Below are 23570 nucleotides of genomic sequence, written 5' to 3' on the forward strand. Positions count from 1 at the left end.
TACTTAATAAGTTTCAATTTTACTTACATCCTGCTTAACTGCTATTAACTTTTATGTGATAAAATACTGTAGCAAAGTTTATGAGAATTCTGAAATTAATCTCTTTTGGTTTTTCTTTAGATTTAGTTAATGATTTTGAAAGAAGACGATATAAGGTCTCAGTGCTTCAAACTTATGACTTTTTAAAGCCCTATACATATATTCCACAATTTTTAGGTTCAAACAAATTGACTCCTCCTATTTTAAAAACTTGCGAGGGAGAAAACTACTTACATGGCATTTAATGATAAAAAAGCTTTCTTCCACCAATGATCGCTCAGATAAATATATTTATTGGACATACACAGATGTCATTGAAGTTTTAAATTTTGAACTTGATAATTCTTTTCTCAAATTCGGTAAATGTTTATATAAGCAAACAATTTGCATTCCAATGGGTGCCAATTATGCACCTTAACTTGCAGACCTCTTTTTATACTGCTATGAAAGTGAATATATGTTGAAATTATCAAAGTCTGGTGATCTCGCTTTTGTTGATAAATTCAATAGCACTTTAGATATATTGATGGTATTCTAAGTTTGGATAATCCGGTGTTTATAGATAATATTAAATCGATATACCCTTCACAATTGCAACTTTATAAATCTGATATATCCGATTTAACAGCATGCTATTTAGATCTGCAACTCGAAGTAACGGAAGATATATTGAATATCAATCTTTATGATAAACGTGATGATTTTTATTTTAAAATGTTCCTAGTTCACCATCATATGGTGTGTTTTTTATTGCACAGTTGATAAGATTTGCTAAAATATGTACAGATGTCAAATATTTGAGCTCTCGCAGCAAACTTATGACGGAAATATTTCTAAAACAGGGTTTTAGATATTATAAATTAAGGAAAACTTTCTCGAAATTTGTTAATGGTCATTATAATCTTATATCAAAGTACAATTGTAAACTTAAATCGCTGATTGCTAATAGTATTACTCATCCCGATTTTTATGGTGATGTTTAAAGAAAATTCGTAAAATTTATTTTTTTCCAGGGGTTAATTGGGCGGATAGACTCAATGAAATACTTGGATTTTATTTAAACCGTGGATATAAAGGCAATACTTTGAAGAGTACTTGCCTTCTAGTTTTTGAAGATTAATTCTTGAAACAAAATATAGGGCTAAATATACCATCCTTACATAACTTAGCTTTCAGTCCTTTGATTTTATGAAAATTTTGCAGTTTCATGTTATCTTTCAACCGAATTTGGCTGGCTCGGAGTGTTTTGGCATGTGACGTCATTTTCTTCAAATATTTTACATAGGTAATCATTTGGAAGAAAAGATTAGCTAATATATTTCGCTTTTTTTATAATGTTTTCTTTATTTGTTCTCAGTTTTAGTACAATGATGCTTTTTATTATAAAACTCTATGATCACAAGGTTTTTAACCTTTTATTTTATAAGGCAGACTGCGTGTGATGCTCATAGTTTCAAACAATGACTGCATCGTATCTTTTAAAGGGTTTTGCATTAGGTGCTCTGAATTAGGTTCCTCAGTCTGCAGGTAGAGTTGGTATCTCTAATCATTGAAGTACTTGGGGTTTACCTATTAGTTTATTATTATTTGTTTTATTATTTAGTTTCCTCAAGTTAATGCATACTTTGATAAGATTTACTTTTTACGTTTTTTCTTCATTCAGGATTGTTGGGATAAAAGTAAGGTTTGTGCACGTAAACTGGTTTAAACCCCCAGTAAATTTAGATTTTACTGACTGTTCAAAGGCGGTACCTAACATTCCTTGATAAACATACCTAGTTTTTTTATATAGTATATATGCACTGTGCTGTTTGTGGAGTTTTGTGCTGTTGTTCCATGTTTCTTGTGAGTTTTTTTGTTGTTTTTTTTGTTCTATGTCGTTGGCGTTTATCCAGTGCCATTAAACAGGGTTTATGTTTAAACTTTTGGCTACTGAGCTTGTATCTGTAATTTTCACATAAGTGTTGTTCTGGAAAGCTTTTTAAATATCTATAATCCTTATTCAAATTTTCATATAGCGCATTGAGTACGACAAAGGTATTAAATTGTACTAAGATAATAAAATCATTGTACAAAAGATATCTGCACATTTAAATCTTAGAGAAAAACCATGACATTTATATTAATAAATAATGTGTAAAACAGCATTTGACGGATAAGGGTTTTTTTCTAAGTAATGTTTCGGTTGAGATATATATTTGATGACATACCTAAGCATCATAAACAAACCAAGGAAGGTTAATTAAATTGTCATTGATATAAGATTACATAGGAGGATATAGACATTTAAATATACAAACGTATGAACTATTGTAATCAGGGCCAATTAAAGCTACTATCGAATATAGTGGACGCAACGTTTATAAGACATGCATTTATTTTTCTGTAATTCTAGTCAGGTTAACTTTTAGCAGTCTAAAGGGTAACCAAATAAAAGCTTCTGGACTTTTATCTTTGAAAGCGCCAAAATAATATCACGGTATGGCATAGCTGTGTTGGTCTTTTTGCTAATATAAACTGACATTTTGACACGGAGGAAATACGTGTTGTAGAAAACAACAATATTCGTATTTAGTAAGCTTGGCCAAAGATGTCCATATCAAAGTTAAATTTAACACATCAGTTACGTTAAAGGCACGCCATTCAGTTATACTTACACAGGATATTGACGTCCAATGTTGCTTGTTGAAACAGTCCCGCCTCATGTGTGGCATTACACGTGCACGTCTTGTCTTGGTTACGCCGCGCTGTGAACTGTACAGACCGACTGACCGAGCCGCCGCTAATGTTAGGGTTTGACACGATGCCATTGTAACAGCTCCATGTAAGACTGGCAAGAGGATTTCCGCCAGTACTCCTACATGTAAAACGTTCGGTCATATTCTCTATCATCTGGTAGTGCGGTATTGTGTTGAAGTCGTCAATCACTGGCGGATTAGGTGGAGGATCTTCAATAAATATAAATTTGTAAGTTCATATTGGATATAATACATTTGCAAATAAACTGACTTTTGACGTGTTCAATGCTCAGTCGTTAATAATGCTCAATGCAATTAGAAACGCAAAGTTTAACCTGATTATATATTAGTTTTTTTTAGCTCATCTGAGCTCAAAGTGCTCAATGTGAGATATTGTGATCAGTCTATGACTGGCGTCTGTCGTCCGTCGTCCGTCGTGCGGCGTCAATCATCATCCTCTCCTAAACCGCTTGGACAATGTTAATGAATTTTCATAGGAATGATCCTTGGTTGGTGTTTTTTTTTTCAAAATTGTTAAAAAAATGAATTCCATGCAGACCTCTGGTTGCTATGGCAACCTAAAGGAAAAACGTCAACAATTTGTTATAATCATCATATTCTCCTAAACCGCTTAGAAAAATTAAATGAAACTTCATAGGAGTGATCCTTGGTTGGTGCTTTTTCAAAATTGTTTAAAGAAATTAATTCCATGCAGACCTCTGGTTGCCATGGCAACCTATAGGAAAAGCGTCAACAATTGGTTATAATCATCATCTCCTCCTAAACCGCTTGGACAAATTTAATGAAACTTCATAGGAATGATTCTTGGTTGGTGCTTTTTCAAAATTGTTCAAAGAAATGAATTCCATGCAGAACTCTGGTTGCCATGGCAACCTAAAGGAGAAGAGTCAACAATTGGTTATAATCACAATCTTCTCCTAAACCGCTTGGACAAATTTAATGAAACTTCATAGGAATGATCCTTGGTTGGTGCTTTTTCAGAGTTGTTAAAAAAAATGAATTCCATGCAGAAATCTGGTTGCCATGGCAACCTAAAGGAAAAGCGTCAACAATTGGTTACAAGTTCAAAATTGCTGTAGGAGACAGCAAAAAAGGCTCGCTCTAAATCGATCCATAGCAATGTACAGTTAGTGTTATGTGAGGGGGCGAATTGGCAGTTTCAGTACTGACATATGGAAATTTTAATAAGCCTAGCTTTGATTTATTACATATATATAATGCAAACATGGATGAGTTAACAAATCGTATTCAAATAATGCAGGACATCCTTCACGCTTTGTTTTACTTTAAGACAGATTTTGAGTAATATACATTGAAACGTTTTGTAATGAGAACTTGTTTGAAAAAAATAAAAAAGCTGCATTTTTGCATTTTGAAGTGCTGAAATTAGAAAAAATAGGCAAATATTGCCTTCAGACGAAGCATATATGACGTCATTTATCACGTGGTATACACACATTGGATCAGCTGCAATTGTATAGGGAATAAAGTGGAGAGCCAGGAGGAAAGCCACTTGTCAGACCTGGTGAACGTTCTCACATGCCGTCAGTTTACAACGAATAGACGAAACAACGCATTAACTCAATCCGTAAAAGAAAGCATTAATTACATACCCGTCTTTGTTTCAGCTTCTTCAATAAGAATGAAAAATCCGGACAAACTGAAATCTCCGATCTGTTACGGAAATCGTTTGGAAGTTTACCTTATTTCCGGATCAAATTAGAATACGCATTGCTATGTTTCATATATATTTTATTTATTAATTAATATATTTTATTATGTAAGGTTACAATAATAATAATAATAATAATAATAATAATAATAATAATAATAATAATAATAATAATAATAATAATAGTAATAATAATAATAATAATAATAATAATAATAATAACAATAATAATAATAACAATAATGATAATAATAAAATAATAATAATAATAATAATAAGAATAATAATAATAATACAGACGCACAAACAGACAGACATACATACATACAGACAGACATTCATACAGACGCACAGACAGTTTCACAGACAATCAAACATACGGACATACATACATACGGACGCACATACAGACGCACAGACAGCCGAACAGACAGACATATCTACGTACAGGCAGACATACATATAGACCGACAGACATACTAACAGCCGCACAGACCGCCGCACATAGTCGCACATGCACATACAGACGCACATACAGACATACATACAGACAGACGCACAAACAGACGCACAGACAGACATGATAAAATATATTTTATAATAGATTCAATATCAATAAAACATAGCAATGCGTATTTTAATTTGGTCCGGTCTGGCTAGTCTTTTTATACCAACACAAAATTAGGGAAATTCCGAACGATTCCCGTAACAGTTGGGAGATTACCGTTGATCCGGTCCGGCCAGTCTTTTATACCCAACCATTCTTTGCGCATGCTCAAAAATTGAAAGGAGTTATTGACCTTCGGGCATTTGTTTATACGCCTCGAAATCGACAAATTACATTATTTCTTTACACCTTTTGCCAATTAGGTTAACGAAAAACATTTTTATAAAAATTAATTCGAAATCACTCTAACAGTAGTCAAAAAAGTATCATCCTCTAATTCTAAATTTTCAACAACACTTGTCTGTGCATACACTTACAATTGAAAGGCTTAATTCAATCATTTCCGTCTCCAGTACGATCTCATAAACCAATCACTAAAAAAGGCTTGCTCTGTGGAGCGAGCCTAATAATCACCATCTTCTCCTAAACCGCTTGGACAAATTTAATGAAACTTCATAGGAATGATCCTTGGTTGGTGCTTTTTCAAAATTGTTCAAAGAAATGAATTCCATGTAGAACTCTGGTTGCCATGGCAACCTAGAAGAAAAGCGTCAACAATTGGTTATAATCACCATCTTCTCCTAAACCGCTTGGACAAATTTAATGAAACTTCATAGGAATGATCCTTGGTTGGTGCTTTTTCAAAATTGTTCAAATAAATGAACTCCATGCAGAACTCTGGTTGCCATGGCAACTTAAAGGAAAAGCGAAGTCCTGTCAGTGTGCAGGCAATTGAACAAAGTCCTGTCAGTGTGTAGGCAACAGCAAAAGTCCTGTCAGTGTGCAGGTATCTATATCAAGTGCTGTCAGTGTGCAGTCAATTATTAAGTCCTGTCAGTGTGCAGACAACTGAACAAAGTCCTGTCAGTGTGCAGGTATGAGAATCAAATTTTGTCAGTGTGCAGTCAATCATCAAGTCCTGTCAGTGTGAAAATAACTGAACAAAGTCCTTTCAGTGTGCAGTCAATCACCAAGTCCTGACGGTGTGCATGAAACTGTGACAAGTCCTGTCAGTGTGCAGGCAACTGTGACAAGTCATGTCAGTGATCCAAGCAACATGTTTGACCAGTATGTTTTTCAATTTTCTTTAAGAAAGAATATCAAGCTATATTGATTACAAAAGTTAAACCCTTTTAACCCTCATGGCCCTCTTGTTTCGTATTGTGTTAGGAAAATGAGATATTGTTATTAAAACACTTGAAACAACAGACGTATACCTATTTATCGTGATTATACTTGATTTTACCTGAACCTTAATCATTATTATCACGTGAGTTACAGAGAACAAACAAGAAATACCTTTGCAGCACAGCATTCAGAGGAAAAATGTTAACACACGTTTTGTTTACTTAAAAACAAAACTGAAAAAAACTTGCATATATCTCGTTTTGAAAGCCGATCTTGTCAGACGATACATTAAGTCACCTTGCAAACTAGGCAAAATATCGATGAATTCTAAATTGAATAGATAATTAAATTAAAATTAATAAATAACAAGATCTTGATAAATCCTTAAGTTTTGTTTTTCGAATTTGGTTTGCTCGTCATGTATGTTGAAAATTTGAAGACATATTTAAATGCTGTAAGTCACTGCACATAATAAAAATATGACCACAGTCTTTACAGATGATTTCTTTTTCATGTTCTATCCTTTGTATCTTAATGTTAATAGCTGCGTTTATAAGTGAACTGCTTGTTCTGATCGTGTTTAATTTTCATATCGAAAAGTAACGATCACAGAAAGTGATTATGGTCCCAAATGATAGGATATTTAAAAAGAGGGAGATATTTAAACGTATGTTAAACGCCAAGTGCTCACATATCATAAATAATTTCTTTGAAATGTTTAAAATGGTGTCATATACAATATTGGTTCACGGACCATACAAAAACCACCGAATATCAACCAAGGGGAAACGATCATCAACACATATGTATTTTGTAAAAAGTGTTTAAAGTATGTTCCTGCCAGTCAATGAGACTATGTACAACTTCTCATCGTCATCTGCTTGAGGTAAAAGCAATGTCAAAACAAAATTTAAATTCAGCCCAGACTAAGTTTATGTCGATCAAAAACATGACAGATATCAATGAGGTTACCTTTGACCAGTTCGGTTGTGCAAATTGGTACCATACCATAATATGCGTTATTTTTCGAAAAGTAAATAACGATCAGGACATGCTGTTTTCATCATAACTGAACCAAATACTATTAATATTTTTCTATAGTTGGTTAATCAATAAAATGCTTACATCTTACGTCTAAAAGCTTCGTTCCTGACAGCTTCCACTGAGAGTTGATATTACTTGCCGCGCAGCAAATCCAGAGATTATTGTCTGAACTGGATGTTGTGAATAACAATGAACTTTCCACCTGTATAAGACCATTGCTTTCAGACGGTGAACTGGGTATGGAATTCATTATCTTAACGCCATTCCTGGTACAGTTACTACTAGACGTCTTATACCACTCTACTGTTGGTTGTGGAAACCCCCCGGATGTACGACACGTGAATTTCTGCGATGAGCCCGCGTTGACAGTGACATTTGCAGCTGTCGGTGATGTCAAATCCACTGTTGAAATTGGCACTGAAATTGAAAATAAAGACTTTTTTTTATTTGGACGGTTTTAGGATTAGGGACGTGCACCGGAAGCCTGTCCGCCTAATCAGCAACAATATTGTAAACTATTGCAATTAAATAGAACTTGACCTACACGCCTAAAGTACAATTCCTTTGATGTTTTAGCATGCTTGCATATCAAGCACAATGAGACAACGTCGTTATTTAATGATTTTCCTTTTGCACCTGGAGAGTGATTTCGCTTCTGCAGAAAAGCAGGAATTCTCTAGAAAAGCTTCAAACATTAACATTAAACTAATGTATAAAAGTTATATTGCTGCACCTATGTATTTTTATAGCACTTGTTAAAATAACAAACTCAGAGAAATGAGATTTTTATGAATTGTGGTATGTCGTTCATAAAAGCTTGTACCAATAATAATTAAGTGCATTCAGTCACAAAGTTTGGTAGCATTATTCACATGCATAACACTCCCTTTTTAAACCGTGATCTCCGTCTGAGCATTTTATTGATAAAACATACATTAACACACAAGTCTATACATTTTGGCTATGTTCTTGCAGTATCTTAAAAAGAATACCTTAATTCATATTTTTTAACAAATATTATGAGAAGAGGTAAAAATGTTATGTTAAAGATAAAGTATACGTATTTATTTTAATTGACCTCGCATGGTATACTGATTCCGTTGCTCAGTTGAATGTCTTCTTCAGTTGAATGTTTTGACAACAAGGTATAAAAACTGGTATTGTATGAAAACATCATATTTTTAACGGCTGGTTTACTTCATGCAAAAATAACTGAGCAAACATTTAATTTTGACAGATATGGTGTCTTTTGTAATTTGTGATGTGATGTTTGTGATTGTTGTGAGGTACCTAAGCAGAATATATTTTTGTATTACGAGTTCATATTAAAAACATAAAGAATGTAATAAGTACCGAAAAGTGGTAAAGCAATTTTGCAAATATGTGAAAAAGCACATGGTTAAAACATATTTTTTTTATCTATTTGCATGTTTTAATATGCCAGCGGATTTCTCAACAAGAAATACAACATTACAAATGCCCGCTCCCAAGATATTTTCACAGCACAATGAATCCAAAGAGTAACATAAATTTTAAAGTAGGAAACAAATTTCGTTTAGAGAAAAAGCGCTTACAAATTAAAACATATCATGATTTATTCAATAAATATATATATGTCGACAGGTTTATTATTTATCCCCTACTTCTAAACTGCAGTATGTGGGCAAGCTCCGTCTTGTCCCTTGTCCAATCAGTTGGGTTAAAGGTGTGAATGCAAGTTTGTAATTGGTTGAAAGTGACCATAACATGTAACTAAGACTCCTTGGTTTTCAATTTCTAAACCAATGTCCAATGACTTACGATGTTTTCGACGCAAGATGATTTATGAAGCAATAACAGAATGATAATTTTAATTATTAAACACATGTTATACAGTTTGATGAATATTACGCAAAAAACTACGTGCCTGGTCAGCATAATTACATCTGTTTATTAATATTATTACTTTAACAATTATTTAACAATATAATACAAATTTGAAATATTTGTGATTTGTATTTCCATGTGTGTACCATTTATGCCACATGTTATATACACTTTGTAATACTGTAATGCTTGAAGTTATTAGCATCAATAAATTTTGTATTAATGCATAAATATGTATTCATTTGACTGCTTTGTGTGTCGAGTTTTAAATAAAACTAAAGAAACTGAATCCTGTGAGCTCGTGTGTGGTTGTGAAACCTCTAACCGTCAATACAAACGAATATACCCAGCTACAAATGCCGCCCATCAAAAAAAAACAAGAGCTGTTTGTCAAACACTATGCCCCACTGAGCGTCATTTTGTCAAGAATATTTGAACAATTGAATGAAATACGCATGGACCGAAATGACAGCTGATTTTTCATTGACATTGGATACCTTTGAGGCAGTTTTAAAATTATGACCATTCAAAGGGTGAGGATAGTAGGTACAGTTCAGTACAGTCATGTTCAGATGATGATATTTGCAGATAAACATGCATCCTCTAAGCAGCAGAGAATAAGTAAATATGACGTAATTCTAATGACCCAAATCAGGAAATTTAATGACCAATATGAGTTGTGACCATGACCTTTTACTCTATGACCTCAAAATCTATAGGGGTCATCTTCTGGTCACTCACAACGTCAATGTTAAGTTTGAGGGTAATGGGTGCAGGCATTGTCGAGTCATCACACAGACACGCTTTTTGCATTCAAGGTCACGCTGACCTTGACTTTTGACTCAATGACACGTAAACTCAATAGGGAACATCCACTGGTAAGGCCCAAACTCCATATCAAAATTTGAGGCCCATAGGTGCAGGCATTATCGAGTTATCACTCGGAAAACTTTTTCGAATTTCATGTCACTGTGACTTTGACCTTTGAAACGATGACCCATAAAACAATAGGGGTCATCTTTTGTCAGACCCAGTATCATTGTTATGTTTGATGACCAAAGGTCCAGTGATTGTTGAACTATCACTGAGAGAGGCTTTGTCAACCTTTTTGTGTAAAGGTCACTCTGACCTTGACCTTTGACCAAATTACCCCTAAAGGCGTCATCTACGGGTCAGGCGCAAACTCCATGTCAAGTTTGATGAACATAGGTGCAAGAATGGTCGAGTTTGCGTTCAAGCTAACTCTGACTTTGATCTTTGACCTTATGACCATTCAAATCAATAAGGGTCATTTACTGGTCAGGCAGAACCTCCAAGTTGAGTCGGAGGGCCATGGGTGCAGGCATTGTCGAGTTATCACTCATACAACCTTTTAGTATTCACGGGGATGCCAACGCATATTTGTAAAATAAGACGAAACTAGTATGAAATTGGAGTATCCCAATCACACTACACAAAAATCATTTTATTTGTTTAGTTGAGTTAAAAAAGGCAACATATTAAATTTTAAAGATCTATGGCCAAAAAAGAGGAAATCAGATGCTAAGAGGAAAATTGGCAACCTTTAATTTAAGGTCACTGTGACCTTATCCTTAAACCGATGCCACCTAAAATCAATAAGGGTCATCAACTGGTCACGCCCAGCCTACATGTCAAGTTTGATTACCATAGGTCAAAGCATTGTTGTGATATCACTCGGACAAGCTTTGGCAACCTTTCCTGTTAAAAGTCACTGTGAACTTGACCCTTGGACCCCTTAAATCAATAGGGCCCATCTACAGGTTAGGCCCAACCTTCATGTCAAGCTTGATGACACTAGGTCTAGGAATGTTAAGTTATCACTCGGACAAGCTTTAGTATACCAACGGACCGACAGACCGACATATGCAAAGCAATGTACCCACTCTTCTTCGAAGGGGGCATAACTACATAATCAGTCATTCCCGTCCTACATTGGTGAGGTTCTGAGGGACCAACAGACGGTTCCAGACGAGTTCCTATGGGTGGCTTTCCTGTAGAACATGGATAAAGGGTGCTCCCCTCTATATTCCGTTTTGCTATAAGTATACTCCATATTTCCTACCACCATCCAATTCATAGTGCATTAGAAACACTGTAAATGGGCCCACAGAGTGCGATCGATATATCATAAACGATGACTGAGTTTATGTAACGCGTGAAAATCAGCTGTGACCTGTGAACTTTCACCTGCTGGTTATCGTGGAAGGATCCGTTTTTTTCTCTGTCTTTTTTGTGTTATATTTGTTTTTACTTTGTTGAAATTTGTCATGAATTAATTTCAGTACATTTTTCATCTTATTTGTGTCTTTTTTGTATCAGCTTTGACCCAGTTACAGTTGACATTCGTCTGTCAACTAATGGTGGATTTTGGATAATGTTTTAGTTGGATATTTTATATTAGGTTGGAGATAAGTAAATTTCATGAAATTTCTTTTTCCGTTAGCAATTAGACGTAATGCTCTTTTTTGTATATAAAAGAAAATCAAATTAAATTTGGAAATTGATCTTACCACATTCTTTGGTAAACTGTCATATAATTTCGCGACCCAACCTGCTGAAACTCTGCAAGCCACTTATATTTTATATTTGCTTTATTATTGCATCCGTCTAGCAACGTGTAGAACCGTTATTTTGGTTCGTTTTATTGATTCTATTGTTAATGCAAAATTCTGAGTTTTTCAATGTTTATTATTGATAGTGAATGACATGTTTTATTATCAGTTTAATGACACTGTTTCATTAGTTTAGTATTGCAATATCATTGACATTTTAAGTGCTGAAAGTGTTCTTGCTTTTATGTATTGTTATTTTGCATCACATCTCGTGCGGTTTGCTTACAAATAATAATATAGAATCAATAGTAATATTTAGTATTGAATAGTATTCATTGTAAATCGTTGGTTTTTTGTTGTGGATCATTTTTACTTTTCCAATTTCTCGGCATATTTTGAATTTCTTGCCCACATCTTGAAACATTCTTTCTGAATATATATTTCTAATTGGTGAGTATGTATATGTCATTGCTTAATTGTGTTTCATCTTTCGATTAGTGTTCCATTCATTACAATATTGCATACGTCTTAAAACATTTTGCGCCTTTTGATATATTCATAGTTTCAATTCGCGTGAAATCTTTCCAATCCTGTTCTATCTTTTTATAATTTCATAGGGCTCATTTTTTTCTATGAAAGTATTTTTTCTTCAGTAACATTTAAAATTTAAGTTCTTATTCACTCTCTTTCATATTTGTTTGACTAAATATATTTTTATAACAACCTTTCAATAACTTTCCATATGTAAGTGTTTTGTTTCTGCAAATTTATTATTGGGTTTCTATTTAAATTTCTTTCACTCTTTTGAGTCAATAAGTGTATATCAGCTGGGTGTAGGATAAACTAAGAACTATGTTAACCATATGCAGCTTGAAACGCATAAGCAGAGTGATATATCAATGCGCAAATACGACCTCTGCATTTCACTTACTCGCTTATCCACTTTCATCGTTAATATCATCCAAATCACCTTAATTAATTAATTAATTCATGCGCCAGACGCAGTAGTTATAACTAAAACTGTTTAGAACTGAATGCTGAAGTACATGGTTGCTTAACAAAATTATTTCAATACTTTAAACTATCGAAATATTTTAAACTTTATAATCATACTGTAGACTCTTTAAGTAGAAACATCAAAATACGATGTGACGTAATGACCTGACCCAAAATGACCCGGTTATTCAAGATGGCGGACGAATCAACAAATGTCCGTGGAATTTCCGATGTCAAATGGGATTTAAGGCATCAAACTGGAGTTTAGCAATGGATTGTTAGTGCAAAGAAGGTGAAGAATAATTAACTGAATAACATCATCACCTTGTGGTCATATTGGCTGAATTTAACGCAATATCATTAATGACTGAAATACATCTGGTGCTAGGTCATGGTCACACACTATTAAAAGTAAAATGGCAGTAAAGCACGGAAATACGAACTTAGTGAAAATCCAATCAACACTAACGTCGTTATGCTTCGTACCATTAGTGGATGTTGATAATGGTTGCAAATATAGATGTGAAAAATAATGATAATAATTCAAAATAACTCAATGTCATGTATTAGCCAAAATGTATGTGCGTTCAGGGTATTTTTTTAGAATTTTCATATTAATTTTGTTCTCTAAATGCCATGTTGACTGATTCATACCACTGTAAAATATTTACTTCGACTGTAACACTTAAATATTGAACACTGCATTGTTTAATAGAAACATAAAAGTTACACATACATTATCTTTAACCAACACCATCGTCTTATTACACAAGAGTTTCATTAAACACTTATTCCGATCGGCTTCTGACCTGTCGATAAAGCATTGCCATTTTGGAACTATCTAGCAGATGCGCGTCGTCTTGAAGCTCAATATACTTATAGTCTAAAATAAGACGTGTTCTACGGGATTTGCCATATCAAAAATCGTAAAGAAATCCGTCATGTATAATTATTTGGACCAGTCAGAAGTTAGCACCAGATTTGAGACAGAGGTGGCCATTTTGTTGGGATTTCAGCAGGAAGGGTTGGATGATTTTAAAGGAATTAATGAGTTTACACAAATAACAACCATTGATAATTAAAGGGATAAATTAAATAAATTTATGATATAACTATCATAAGTTCAGATGAACATGGACTATGATTTGGAATATCACAATCCAATCATTTGATGTTTTGTAAAAGATGACATGCAATACTGGTCAGTTCTTATATGGTTCCTTAAGTATAACTATTTTAGTTGTTTATCAATTACTTTATAACCTCAATGACTATTTTCTTTAAAACTATGCCACTCTTTGTTGGACTTATATTTCAAAATGATATCCAGTTCATAAAAAAGACTGTGAAATTTAATAGATGTAGTTTTAAAACTCATTGATTTCTTGTTTTTACCCTTATATGGATTGATTAGAATATTTATCAAGATTTACAGAATGTTTTTCCATTAAATGTTCATCTGATAAGAATCCGTGTTGTTTTCCAAGGGGTAATAAAACTGCTATCTGCCAGATACCCTACCAGTTATTGAAAAATGGATTAATTAATTATGTAAAGTGTTAAAATTAACAATATGGTTGTTCACACTGTATAATAACTAATTACAGAGCTGTTAGGAAGCTCCAAATTTAACAAAAAGGCAACATAAGGCAGAGTATGGAAAAAGTCATTTTCTTATGTAGTTAACAGTTTAAAAAAATAGTTTACAATTTAGGTAGCATACTGAAAGGTTGTTATAATTGCCTCGTCACCAACTAATGCTGTAAATAATAAGAAGATATAAAATCAAACAATATTAAGTATAAATATTTATTTCAAACATTCAGATTATGCTTTCCTGTGGTTTAATAGAGACTAAAGTATCAGTGAATAAAAACTGATATTCAACAATTTCACATTTAACACAGCAATAAAAGGTCATAATGTTTTGTTTTATTCTTTATTAGGGAAGTTTGGCAATAAAAGTAATAAGAGTAAACTTGATTGCTATATATGTAATCTATCTTTATTAAATCTAACTTTTTTTCTTTTTTGTTTAGATTTTAATAACATCTGAAGGTGTAAGGGGGGGGGGGAGAGAGAGACACCAGTGATGAGGGTAATTAATGAAACGCTTGACCAGTTTTGAGGGTAAATAATGAAACGCTTGACCAGTTTTGAGGGTAAATAATAAAACGCTTTTTGGCGAATACCGCAGAAAGATGCGCTTTTCTGGTAAAAACGAAGGAGCTTTGCAACTTTTTGAAAAGCTGCACTTTTTCAGTGAACAGTTTAAAAGCTTCGCAAAAGCTGTGCTTTTTTGGCCAATACCGCATCGTTTTGCGAAGCTTTTAGCACCGCTTTTGCGAAGCTTTAGCGAAGCTTTTGTTGCACGGGAATACACTAAATACTGACATATCACAGTTGTTGTACCTCATAAACAAACCCAAAACATGGCGTAAAGAGAGTTCTTTATTATTTTTCAGTTAGAAACACCTTTAAAGGATAGATCGCCATGGATGTACCAGTTGTTTAACACACAGTTATCGAATGGATTCGAAGAATCCCAGGGGTGTGGTCGAAATTTGATAAACATGATTAGTTAATGTTTTCGTTAATATAAAAAAAACACAAACCATGTATCTTCTCATATGGATAAGATTAAACGGACGTGATGTATATATGACTTGGACACTATAAACAACATTTTACAACCCTTATTGAATTTGCTAGATTTAAATTCAACAACGAGGTACAAAGCACTCAGTCAACGGACCAATTTAAAAATGTGATTCACAAACGCCGAGAGAATTATTCGTGAGCGAATTGTCTTTAGAATGACTTCATCCACAATTTGCGAACAACTTTAAAAAAAAACTGATGCAGAACTGACTAAGGACATGCTACACATTCATAATATTGATTAAACGATCAAACAATTGAAGCGATTCCACCGGAAGTGCTAAAAAGAAGATTTGAGCGGAGTAAGACCAAGGGAGCAAAAACAACAGGGATAATAATCCAAAATGCGGCAGTTTTTAAACTAGTTTCTTCTCCCCAGACGCCATTTGTCTTTAATCGATTAAGTTGTGGTTACAAACCACTAAGAATTTATTCATTTTGGGACAAAAGTTTTACGCTTGGAAATGTTATTTCGGTTGTCAATATCTTTACACAAAAATTGTACCATTGTTTTTATTTTTAATGAAGATGTAATTAATTGATGGTCAGCCTTATGAAATGTTATACCTGAGATGTTTAATTCATAGACACTGTTTTGCAGGGGAGCAGAATCTTCCAACCACAAGATTTTTCAACCCCTTCAAAAAACGAAGAATTTTCAACCTATAGGCTTTTCAACCCCTATTTCAAAGACTTTTCAACCCCTACCTGTTTGAAGTTTTTAAACCTTATATCAAAGACTTTTAACCCCTAGTTGAATTATTTTAATAGCCACATTGAAGACGTTTCAACCCTTAAATTAAAGACTTTTCAACCCCTATTATTTGATTTTGAGCCATTCCACGCTAAACATCATTTAAAAATGCATGGGAGGAATTTAAGAATAACAACATTCTGCATCAAAACGTGGGTTTGATTTTTTTTTTACCCGTCTCTAAAAAAATCAATTGATAATAATTTTCAATAAAGTATACACCCACATTCACAACATTATAAATCGCATTTCATACACCTTATCCAATAAAAGTCCAACAAAAATAGTATTCTTCATTTGAATGCCATATGTAAATCGCTTGAATTATTGTAGTTCTAAATACTGGTCGCCAGACGGAGTATAACAATTGTTTCCGTTATAACGCAGTCGATAGCTAAGCATGATAAAATTTACTGAAGTAATATTTTCCCATAAACACGGAATCTAAACATTTTTAAATAGGTTAACTTTTATAACCTATTTGCCATTGTTGCCGCCATTACTGATTTCACACGCACCCAGGCCAGTGTAAACTTACTATACGTGTACCCACCGGAATAATTATATGCTAGTAAATAAAACAGGTGACGAATAAAATGCTGTGTGTGCATCGTAATTTCAACTAACCTGTCTACGGCAGCTTAAAATCCAAATTACTTATAACTGCCATCATGTACTTTTCGTATCACCTCATTGATCTGACTATAGAAACCTCCTTTGACTTGACATTTACAAAAACACTCTGATAATAACGGTATTAAAGCACTTACCTGACACTCTGACGATAACACTATTGCCACTGTTTATATTAAGATTTGCTTGACACGTAAAGTTGTCGTTCTGATAATCCCGTGTAACATTTAAAATAGTAAGCGTGAGACAGGTGTAGGTGAAGAGAGTTTTATTGAGACCAGGTTCATCAAATAATGTACACGGTTCAGGTTTTTGGATTGTTATATCGTATTTTCTTCCGGAATTGTTCCCATTGTTTGTCCATCTTATTGCAAACAGATGCTCATTTCCAGTATATGTGCAGGTAAATGTTAGTGATGAGCCCTCCGGAACAGTCGCTGCTGATGAATCTATGGTAACGGAACCATCAGCACCTGCATATAATCATGATGTATTTTAGTAATAAAATATTAAACATACATTTCACCGGGCATTTCCGGAACGCCTTGTTCGGATAGGTAGAGCTCAGGGCCGTATTCATTAAACTTCTTAAACTTAAGTTTTTCTTAAGAAAAATGAAATCTGTCTCAACTTAAGATAGGAATTTCATTTATCTTAAGTTCTATTCATAAACGTTCTTAAGTAGTAGTTGGTAAATCTCAACTTAAGATAATTATAATCGATTTCTTAGGAATTTTTTAAGACCCGTTGCTATGTGTTGAATACTTTTTAAAAAAGAAATGCGCCAAAAGCTACCGTCTATTTTGTTCAGTTTTGGATAAAGTACTATTTTAAAGTCGTGTAATAATTAACAATAATGTAAATAAAAAAAATCAACAAAATCATCAGTTTCGGCACAATTTCTCTATAATATTATTGTACATAACCATAAAAGCCTCCTTAAAGTGCTAAAAAATGCATTTATAATAATCATTGTAAATGAACAATTGTTCCCGCGCTATAACAACAGCTGAGGGACAGGGTGTATGGTCGAGAAGCCATGCTTCGTGACATTAATTTCATTTTATTTTGGGAGTTTTTTCTTGAAATTGGGAAAAACATATGCTTATTTGGCATTGGGAATGGGTCAGATATTCTGACCCATGAATTGCAATTGCGGATTCAGAGGGAGGCGCACCAGGCGCGCGCCCCCTCAAACATCGTCGAAGTAACAAAATACGCTCATAATACACCATTCCGATTACAAATTGCTAAATTTTCCTTGAGCGAGTAACCCCAAATCCACATGCAAACAGTTTATGCTATGCACCTTCGGTTCTAAAGGAGGGGCGCATGTCAAAGGGTTGCGCCCCTAAGATACGTCACCTCTAACTTCAATACCGGAGTCGCCCCTGTGATGGGCAGAAAACAGCCTATTCAGTCAAACATGGGATTGTTGCATGTGGCAACATTCATAGCCAGTTTGCAATGATTCATAACTTATGAATATCTTGAAAGGGTGTGTACAGTAATAAAATGTACAAGTTTCTGCACACATAACATGTAGACAACGGTACCAAGGTTATGACAATAAATGAGGAAGTTAAAAAAGGACACAATTTTTCTACATAAAATTATTTTTTTCTATAAACACTGCATATTTATTTCAATGATAACAAGAGATGTTTGTTAAACATAATGCCCCACCCTACCCTGAGCGCCATATTGTCAGGATTATATGGTAAATTGAATGAAATATGCATGGACCAAAATGACAGCTGATTTGTCACTGACATTGGATGCCGTTGAGGCAGTTTTAAGAATATGACCATTCAAAGTGTGAGGATAGAGTGTGTTATGACCATGACCTTTGACTCCATGACCTCAAAATCCATAAGAGTCATCAGCTGGTCACCAAAAATCTAAATGTCAAGTTTGAGGGCCATGGGTGCAGGCATTGACAAGTTATCACACAGACACTCTTTTTTCGTTCAATGTCACTGTGACCTTGACCTTTGACCCGATGACTCCTAAAACCACAAGGGGTCATCTACAGGTCAGACGCAACTCCAAGTCAAGTATGAGGGTCTTGGGTGCAGGCATTGTCGAGTTATCACACGGACAACCTTTTACCATTCAAGGTCACTGTGACCTTGACCTTTGGCCCGATGACTCCCAAAAACAAAAGGGGTCACCTACTGGTCAGGCCCAACTTCCATATCAAGATTGATGACCATAGGTCTAGGCATTGTTGAATTATCACTCGGACAAGCTTTAAAATTATTACAACATTAAAGGTCACTGTGACCTAGACCTTTGACCCGATGGGTCCCAAAATCAATAGAGTTCATCTACTGGTCAGGCCCAACCTACATGTCAAGTTTGATGCCCCTTCGTCTAGGAATTGTTCAGTTATCACTCGGACAAGCTTTGGTCTACCAACGGACCGACCGACCTGAGCAAAGCAATATACCCCTCGAAGGGGGGCATAATAATAATTTCTTCAAACACTTTAGCACAGACTGCAATCATGTCTTCCTGAGGATTCAGGTGAATGTCCACGAAATGTCAATTAGCTTGGTAGTTCATTAGATGATAACATCTTTATGCTTAACTCTTTCCCGTAGTTTGTTTTACACAAGAATTTGAGGTTCAAATGACGGCCACATTGAAATATCCATGATGAAGGTGTAACTCTCTGAAAATATAAAGGCAATATGTAAAATCATGAAACATGTCTGATAAAATGGATATGTATTGTTATACATAAAAACATAGTGTTCTATGTTAATTGTGCATACAGCTATGAGCCACCTTAGTATATGTCCAGGGGCAGATCCGGAGTTAACGTTAGAGGGGGCATAACCTAGGAGTACAATCTGTATATATGACTTGCACCCTTAGGCCTATCAAAAGAAAAAAAATACTATTTCAAGTCCAAAATGGTGCATTTTGTGATTTTATAATAGAGAAAAAGTAAATTGGACCATTTCGGTGGATGTGTGCTAGATGCGCTCCCTCCCTGGATTTGATAATTTGTTTACATACTGATTATAGAAAAAAATAAGACAAAATCAGTTTAAAAGAGTATAGAGAAAAATTCTTTGTTTCAATGTAAGATCATAATATATTTCACCGAATGAGCACCAAAAGCTTATTTTCACGAGTGGCGTAACCAAGAGTGATTAATATACTATTATATAATATTAAATATGTTGCAACCTTACACTGAAACAAGCAACTTCCTTTTAATTATATGCATACAAAAATATTTAAAATGACAGTTCCTTGCAGTATTTCGGTAGGGGTAGTCAAAAACGCAACATTATTTTGGACACTACTTTGTTGAAATGGTGTCCCAGACCTGGCGTGTGCACACGCATGTTTTAATAATTTGATGCGAGGGGGGATCAACATTTAAATACAGTGAAAAATATCAAAATGTTAATTCACAGTTTGAAACAGTGAAATATCAGTTTTAGTTTACTTATAAATTTGTATAAATCACAGGAAAGCCAATGCTAAATAGAGGATAATTGTTTTTTTCAGTGTAAGATCATTATATATTTCTTGTGAAAACACCTTGTGAACACTTGAAGTAAATAAAAGTAAATATTTCACTCGTGGCTACACCACTTGTGGACTTGGTGTTTGGTGCTCACTCGGTAAAATATAATATGATCTTACACTGATATGAATAAAATATTTTTTTAAAATATGATTTAAAAAGATATTAAATAACAGTTTATTGAGGTTTTTTTTTCAGAAATAGAGAAATATCAATGTATCTGATAAATCTTTATAAGCAACTGTAACCTATAAATAGCATATAAAAAATCGAGGATAATTGAAGTTCTGAGATTATACCAAATATGAGAGCACTCTGAAGCTATTGTTTATAGTCATTGAACTGTTTAAAAAGGCTTACATAACTATCAAATCATAGAAGTCAGAGTTATGAACGCGAGGTTTCAGTTTGGGGGCCCTTATAACAACCCCAAGGCTATCCCAGTACCTTCAATAACCTACCAGCTGCCACAGCTTGAGTGCGAAAAAGTGGCTACAGCTCTTTTAGGAGCTATACATATAACAGAAAAGAGCCAATGACACTTCTAAGTGAGAGACAAATAGAAGAGCTCATTATATAAGTATGATTATCTATTTCACATAATATCACGATTATGAAGGCTTATTTGAAAAATCCAGGAATGCAGTCCCATATAAATGTGTTTCATGGGAGAATCATTTGTATTACTCCAAACATTTACAAAATAACCGAAATACATGTGAACTTCGCTGAAGAGTAAGCACATTTAAATGGCAATGCATTCCTCGATTTCTCATATAAGCCCTCATAATTGTGGTATTGGGTAGAATTACGAGTCATACTTACTTTAGCACGATGTCCGCTCTTTGTCTCTAGTTTGAAAGTGTCGTTTGCTCAATTTTCTATATGTAGCTCCAAAATGAGCTGGAGCCATTGTTTCGGATACGTGCACAGGTCTTAGGTTGATATTTGATTATTGTTTATGATTGTCCAATTTTATTTTAACATTTAAAAAATGTCAATTTTATATATATTCATGTTTTACAGCTGTTATCAATACCTACACATGTACATGTACATGGCATACATGCTATCAGCTCCAACTGCATATATGGACTGGATATCCTATTAAACAAAAAAAGCAGAATGATAGTTCGTCATTTTGAATGGGGGTGGTAAAGAAACAGTTGCCAGGTTGACCCAGTTGACAAGAGCACCCTGCAAGTATGGGTGATCCAACGGTCGAGGGTGGCAAGGGTTTGATCCCAATGATTATGCACCAGTCAGTTGTAATCACGGCCCCCAGGTTCGGGGAATAGCGGGGATTTTGACTTTCAGTCCAGCCATCCCCCCGTAAAATCTTAACCCTGCGGAAACAAACTGCTAGTCAAATCCCTGCCAAAAGCCCCCGCACTCCAGGGGCATCCTAGGTTAGGACCATTCCCCGCTATTTTTGGTGCGAAAACAAAAACCACCGCAGTCACTCGACACTGCGTGGAAGGTAAAAACATGGCTCATTTCCCCCGCTATCCCCGGTATACCCCAGACCTTGGGCGGGGGAGGGGGCGTGGTTACAATTGATTGGTTCATTACTTTACCATTTACTGGTGTCAGAAATAAATAAAGTGACTTAGTCAGACAGTCAACAATTGTGTTACTTGTTTACTGATAATTAATGGGGTAATTGTACAGGCAGAACATGTTTTCTTTCAGTATTAAGACTAACAATGTGGCAATGTTTCAGAAAAAAGTGGTTCCCCACCCACTGCACTCAAAGTTTCCTCAATTTCAAAAACTCAATCAGTTAATGCATAAATCCTTTGATAAACCGCTTACTGAATTAATAATGTTGCCTTATTCAAAGATATATTCATACAACTTACTGTAAACGCTGAACTTTTATCCGGTTGATGTTGTTTACGGAATGAAAAATCGCAAATACGTTGGTCAAGGTCAATATGGTTATTTTTATCCACAGAAATGTACATAAAATACGCAATGGTTGCTAATGAGCGCAACGTTCATATGAATTTATCAAGAGCTAAAACGTTAAATTATTTAAATACTCACAATGAGATTTAGAATAACATTGACGATGATTTCATTTCAAGATGGCCGACTCTTACCATTAAACGACTTAAGATTTTTTTCTTAACTAGTTAAGACACCTCTGACGTTGTCTTAACTTTTTGCCCGATTTATGAAAAACTAAGGAAATTCTAAAGATAAGAAGTTTTATGAAAAGCACTTAGAAAAAAAAGGTAAACTTAGTAAAAAATGCCACACTTAATTCAACATCTTATCTTAAGAAGTTTTATGATTACCGCCCCAGGCCAGGAGTATAACAATAAGAATATTGTGGATTCCCACCAAATCTTTTTTTTTTTATTGTATAATTCTTTGTTACAAAACTATTTCAAACAACATATATATTAATGTACATTTCATGGTAAAATTTTGTCTTTTAAAATGTACTGAGTATGCTGTTTAGAGCCGCACTAAGGTGAACGGTACAGGTAGGATTATTATGTTATTGCTATGGATGGTTTGCTCTAATGTTTTATTCATGGTTTGCTTGAATTTGAAATCAAGTTGCTGCTCATTTTAGAAAATGACATAATTCTAGCACCTTACAACGTGCCGTTCAATTTGTTCATTTGACAAAATCTATGACACATTAGATTTATGTAAAATAAATTTAAATGGCAATTCGCTTAATATGAAATATACTTTGTATTTCTTAGCTTCATTTAAGACGAGTAAGAAGCACAGCTGGTGTTGGCTTATTCATGGATGCATGCGCTTATTCGGTTTACAAGTCAATACTATGGTCCCAACATTATATTTGAAGTACAAGATATACCCTTAAAGGAAATTAAAAGGCATCGAGCAAGAAAAGGCGAAACAGTATTTATATATAGGTGTTTAACACAGCTCTTATTTCCGTCATCTAGCTTTTTCTAATTATCGATAACTTCATATCCGTTCGAATTGATATAATAAATTCCCAATGGTATTGAAGGGATGAACGTTTACTTTTAGCATCGATGAACTAAACTTTCATCCCCTTTTAAACAACTCAGTGGGAGCGAAAGAAAACAGAGGTAAATTATTTAATTTCACTTAGTATTGCATTATTTCAACGGCAGAAGAGCTGAACATCATGATACAATATATAAATACATAAATTTGTATTATACTATACATATTCTCCAAACATCAGAGGAATATCTGGATGAAGGGACGCGAATA

General features: G+C 34.3%; 1 protein-coding gene and 1 long non-coding RNA gene across 3 annotated transcripts in view; both read right to left on the reverse strand.

Annotated features, from left to right (window-relative positions):
* LOC128236124 (nephrin-like) overlaps positions 1 to 23570 on the reverse strand; it is a 70173-nt gene that overhangs the window by 30527 nt on the left and 16076 nt on the right. For both annotated transcript variants that reach the window (XM_052950987.1, XM_052950986.1), the window contains exons 2-4: positions 16930 to 17265; positions 7391 to 7726; positions 2697 to 2987 (exon numbers count right to left, since the gene is read on the reverse strand). In XM_052950987.1, coding sequence (XP_052806947.1) covers positions 2697 to 2987; positions 7391 to 7726; positions 16930 to 17265 — 963 coding nt within the window. The remainder of the gene's footprint in view (positions 1 to 2696; positions 2988 to 7390; positions 7727 to 16929; positions 17266 to 23570) is intronic.
* Positions 18398 to 22279, reverse strand: LOC128236130 (uncharacterized). Its single transcript, XR_008261259.1, has 3 exons — positions 22202 to 22279; positions 21383 to 21443; positions 18398 to 19469 (listed from the first exon to the last, which is right to left on the reverse strand). It is a non-coding gene; the product is annotated as an uncharacterized LOC128236130 (long non-coding RNA).

Source organism: Mya arenaria, chromosome 5 (assembly GCF_026914265.1).
Source record: "Mya arenaria isolate MELC-2E11 chromosome 5, ASM2691426v1".
Lineage (NCBI taxonomy): Eukaryota > Metazoa > Mollusca > Bivalvia > Myida > Myidae > Mya > Mya arenaria.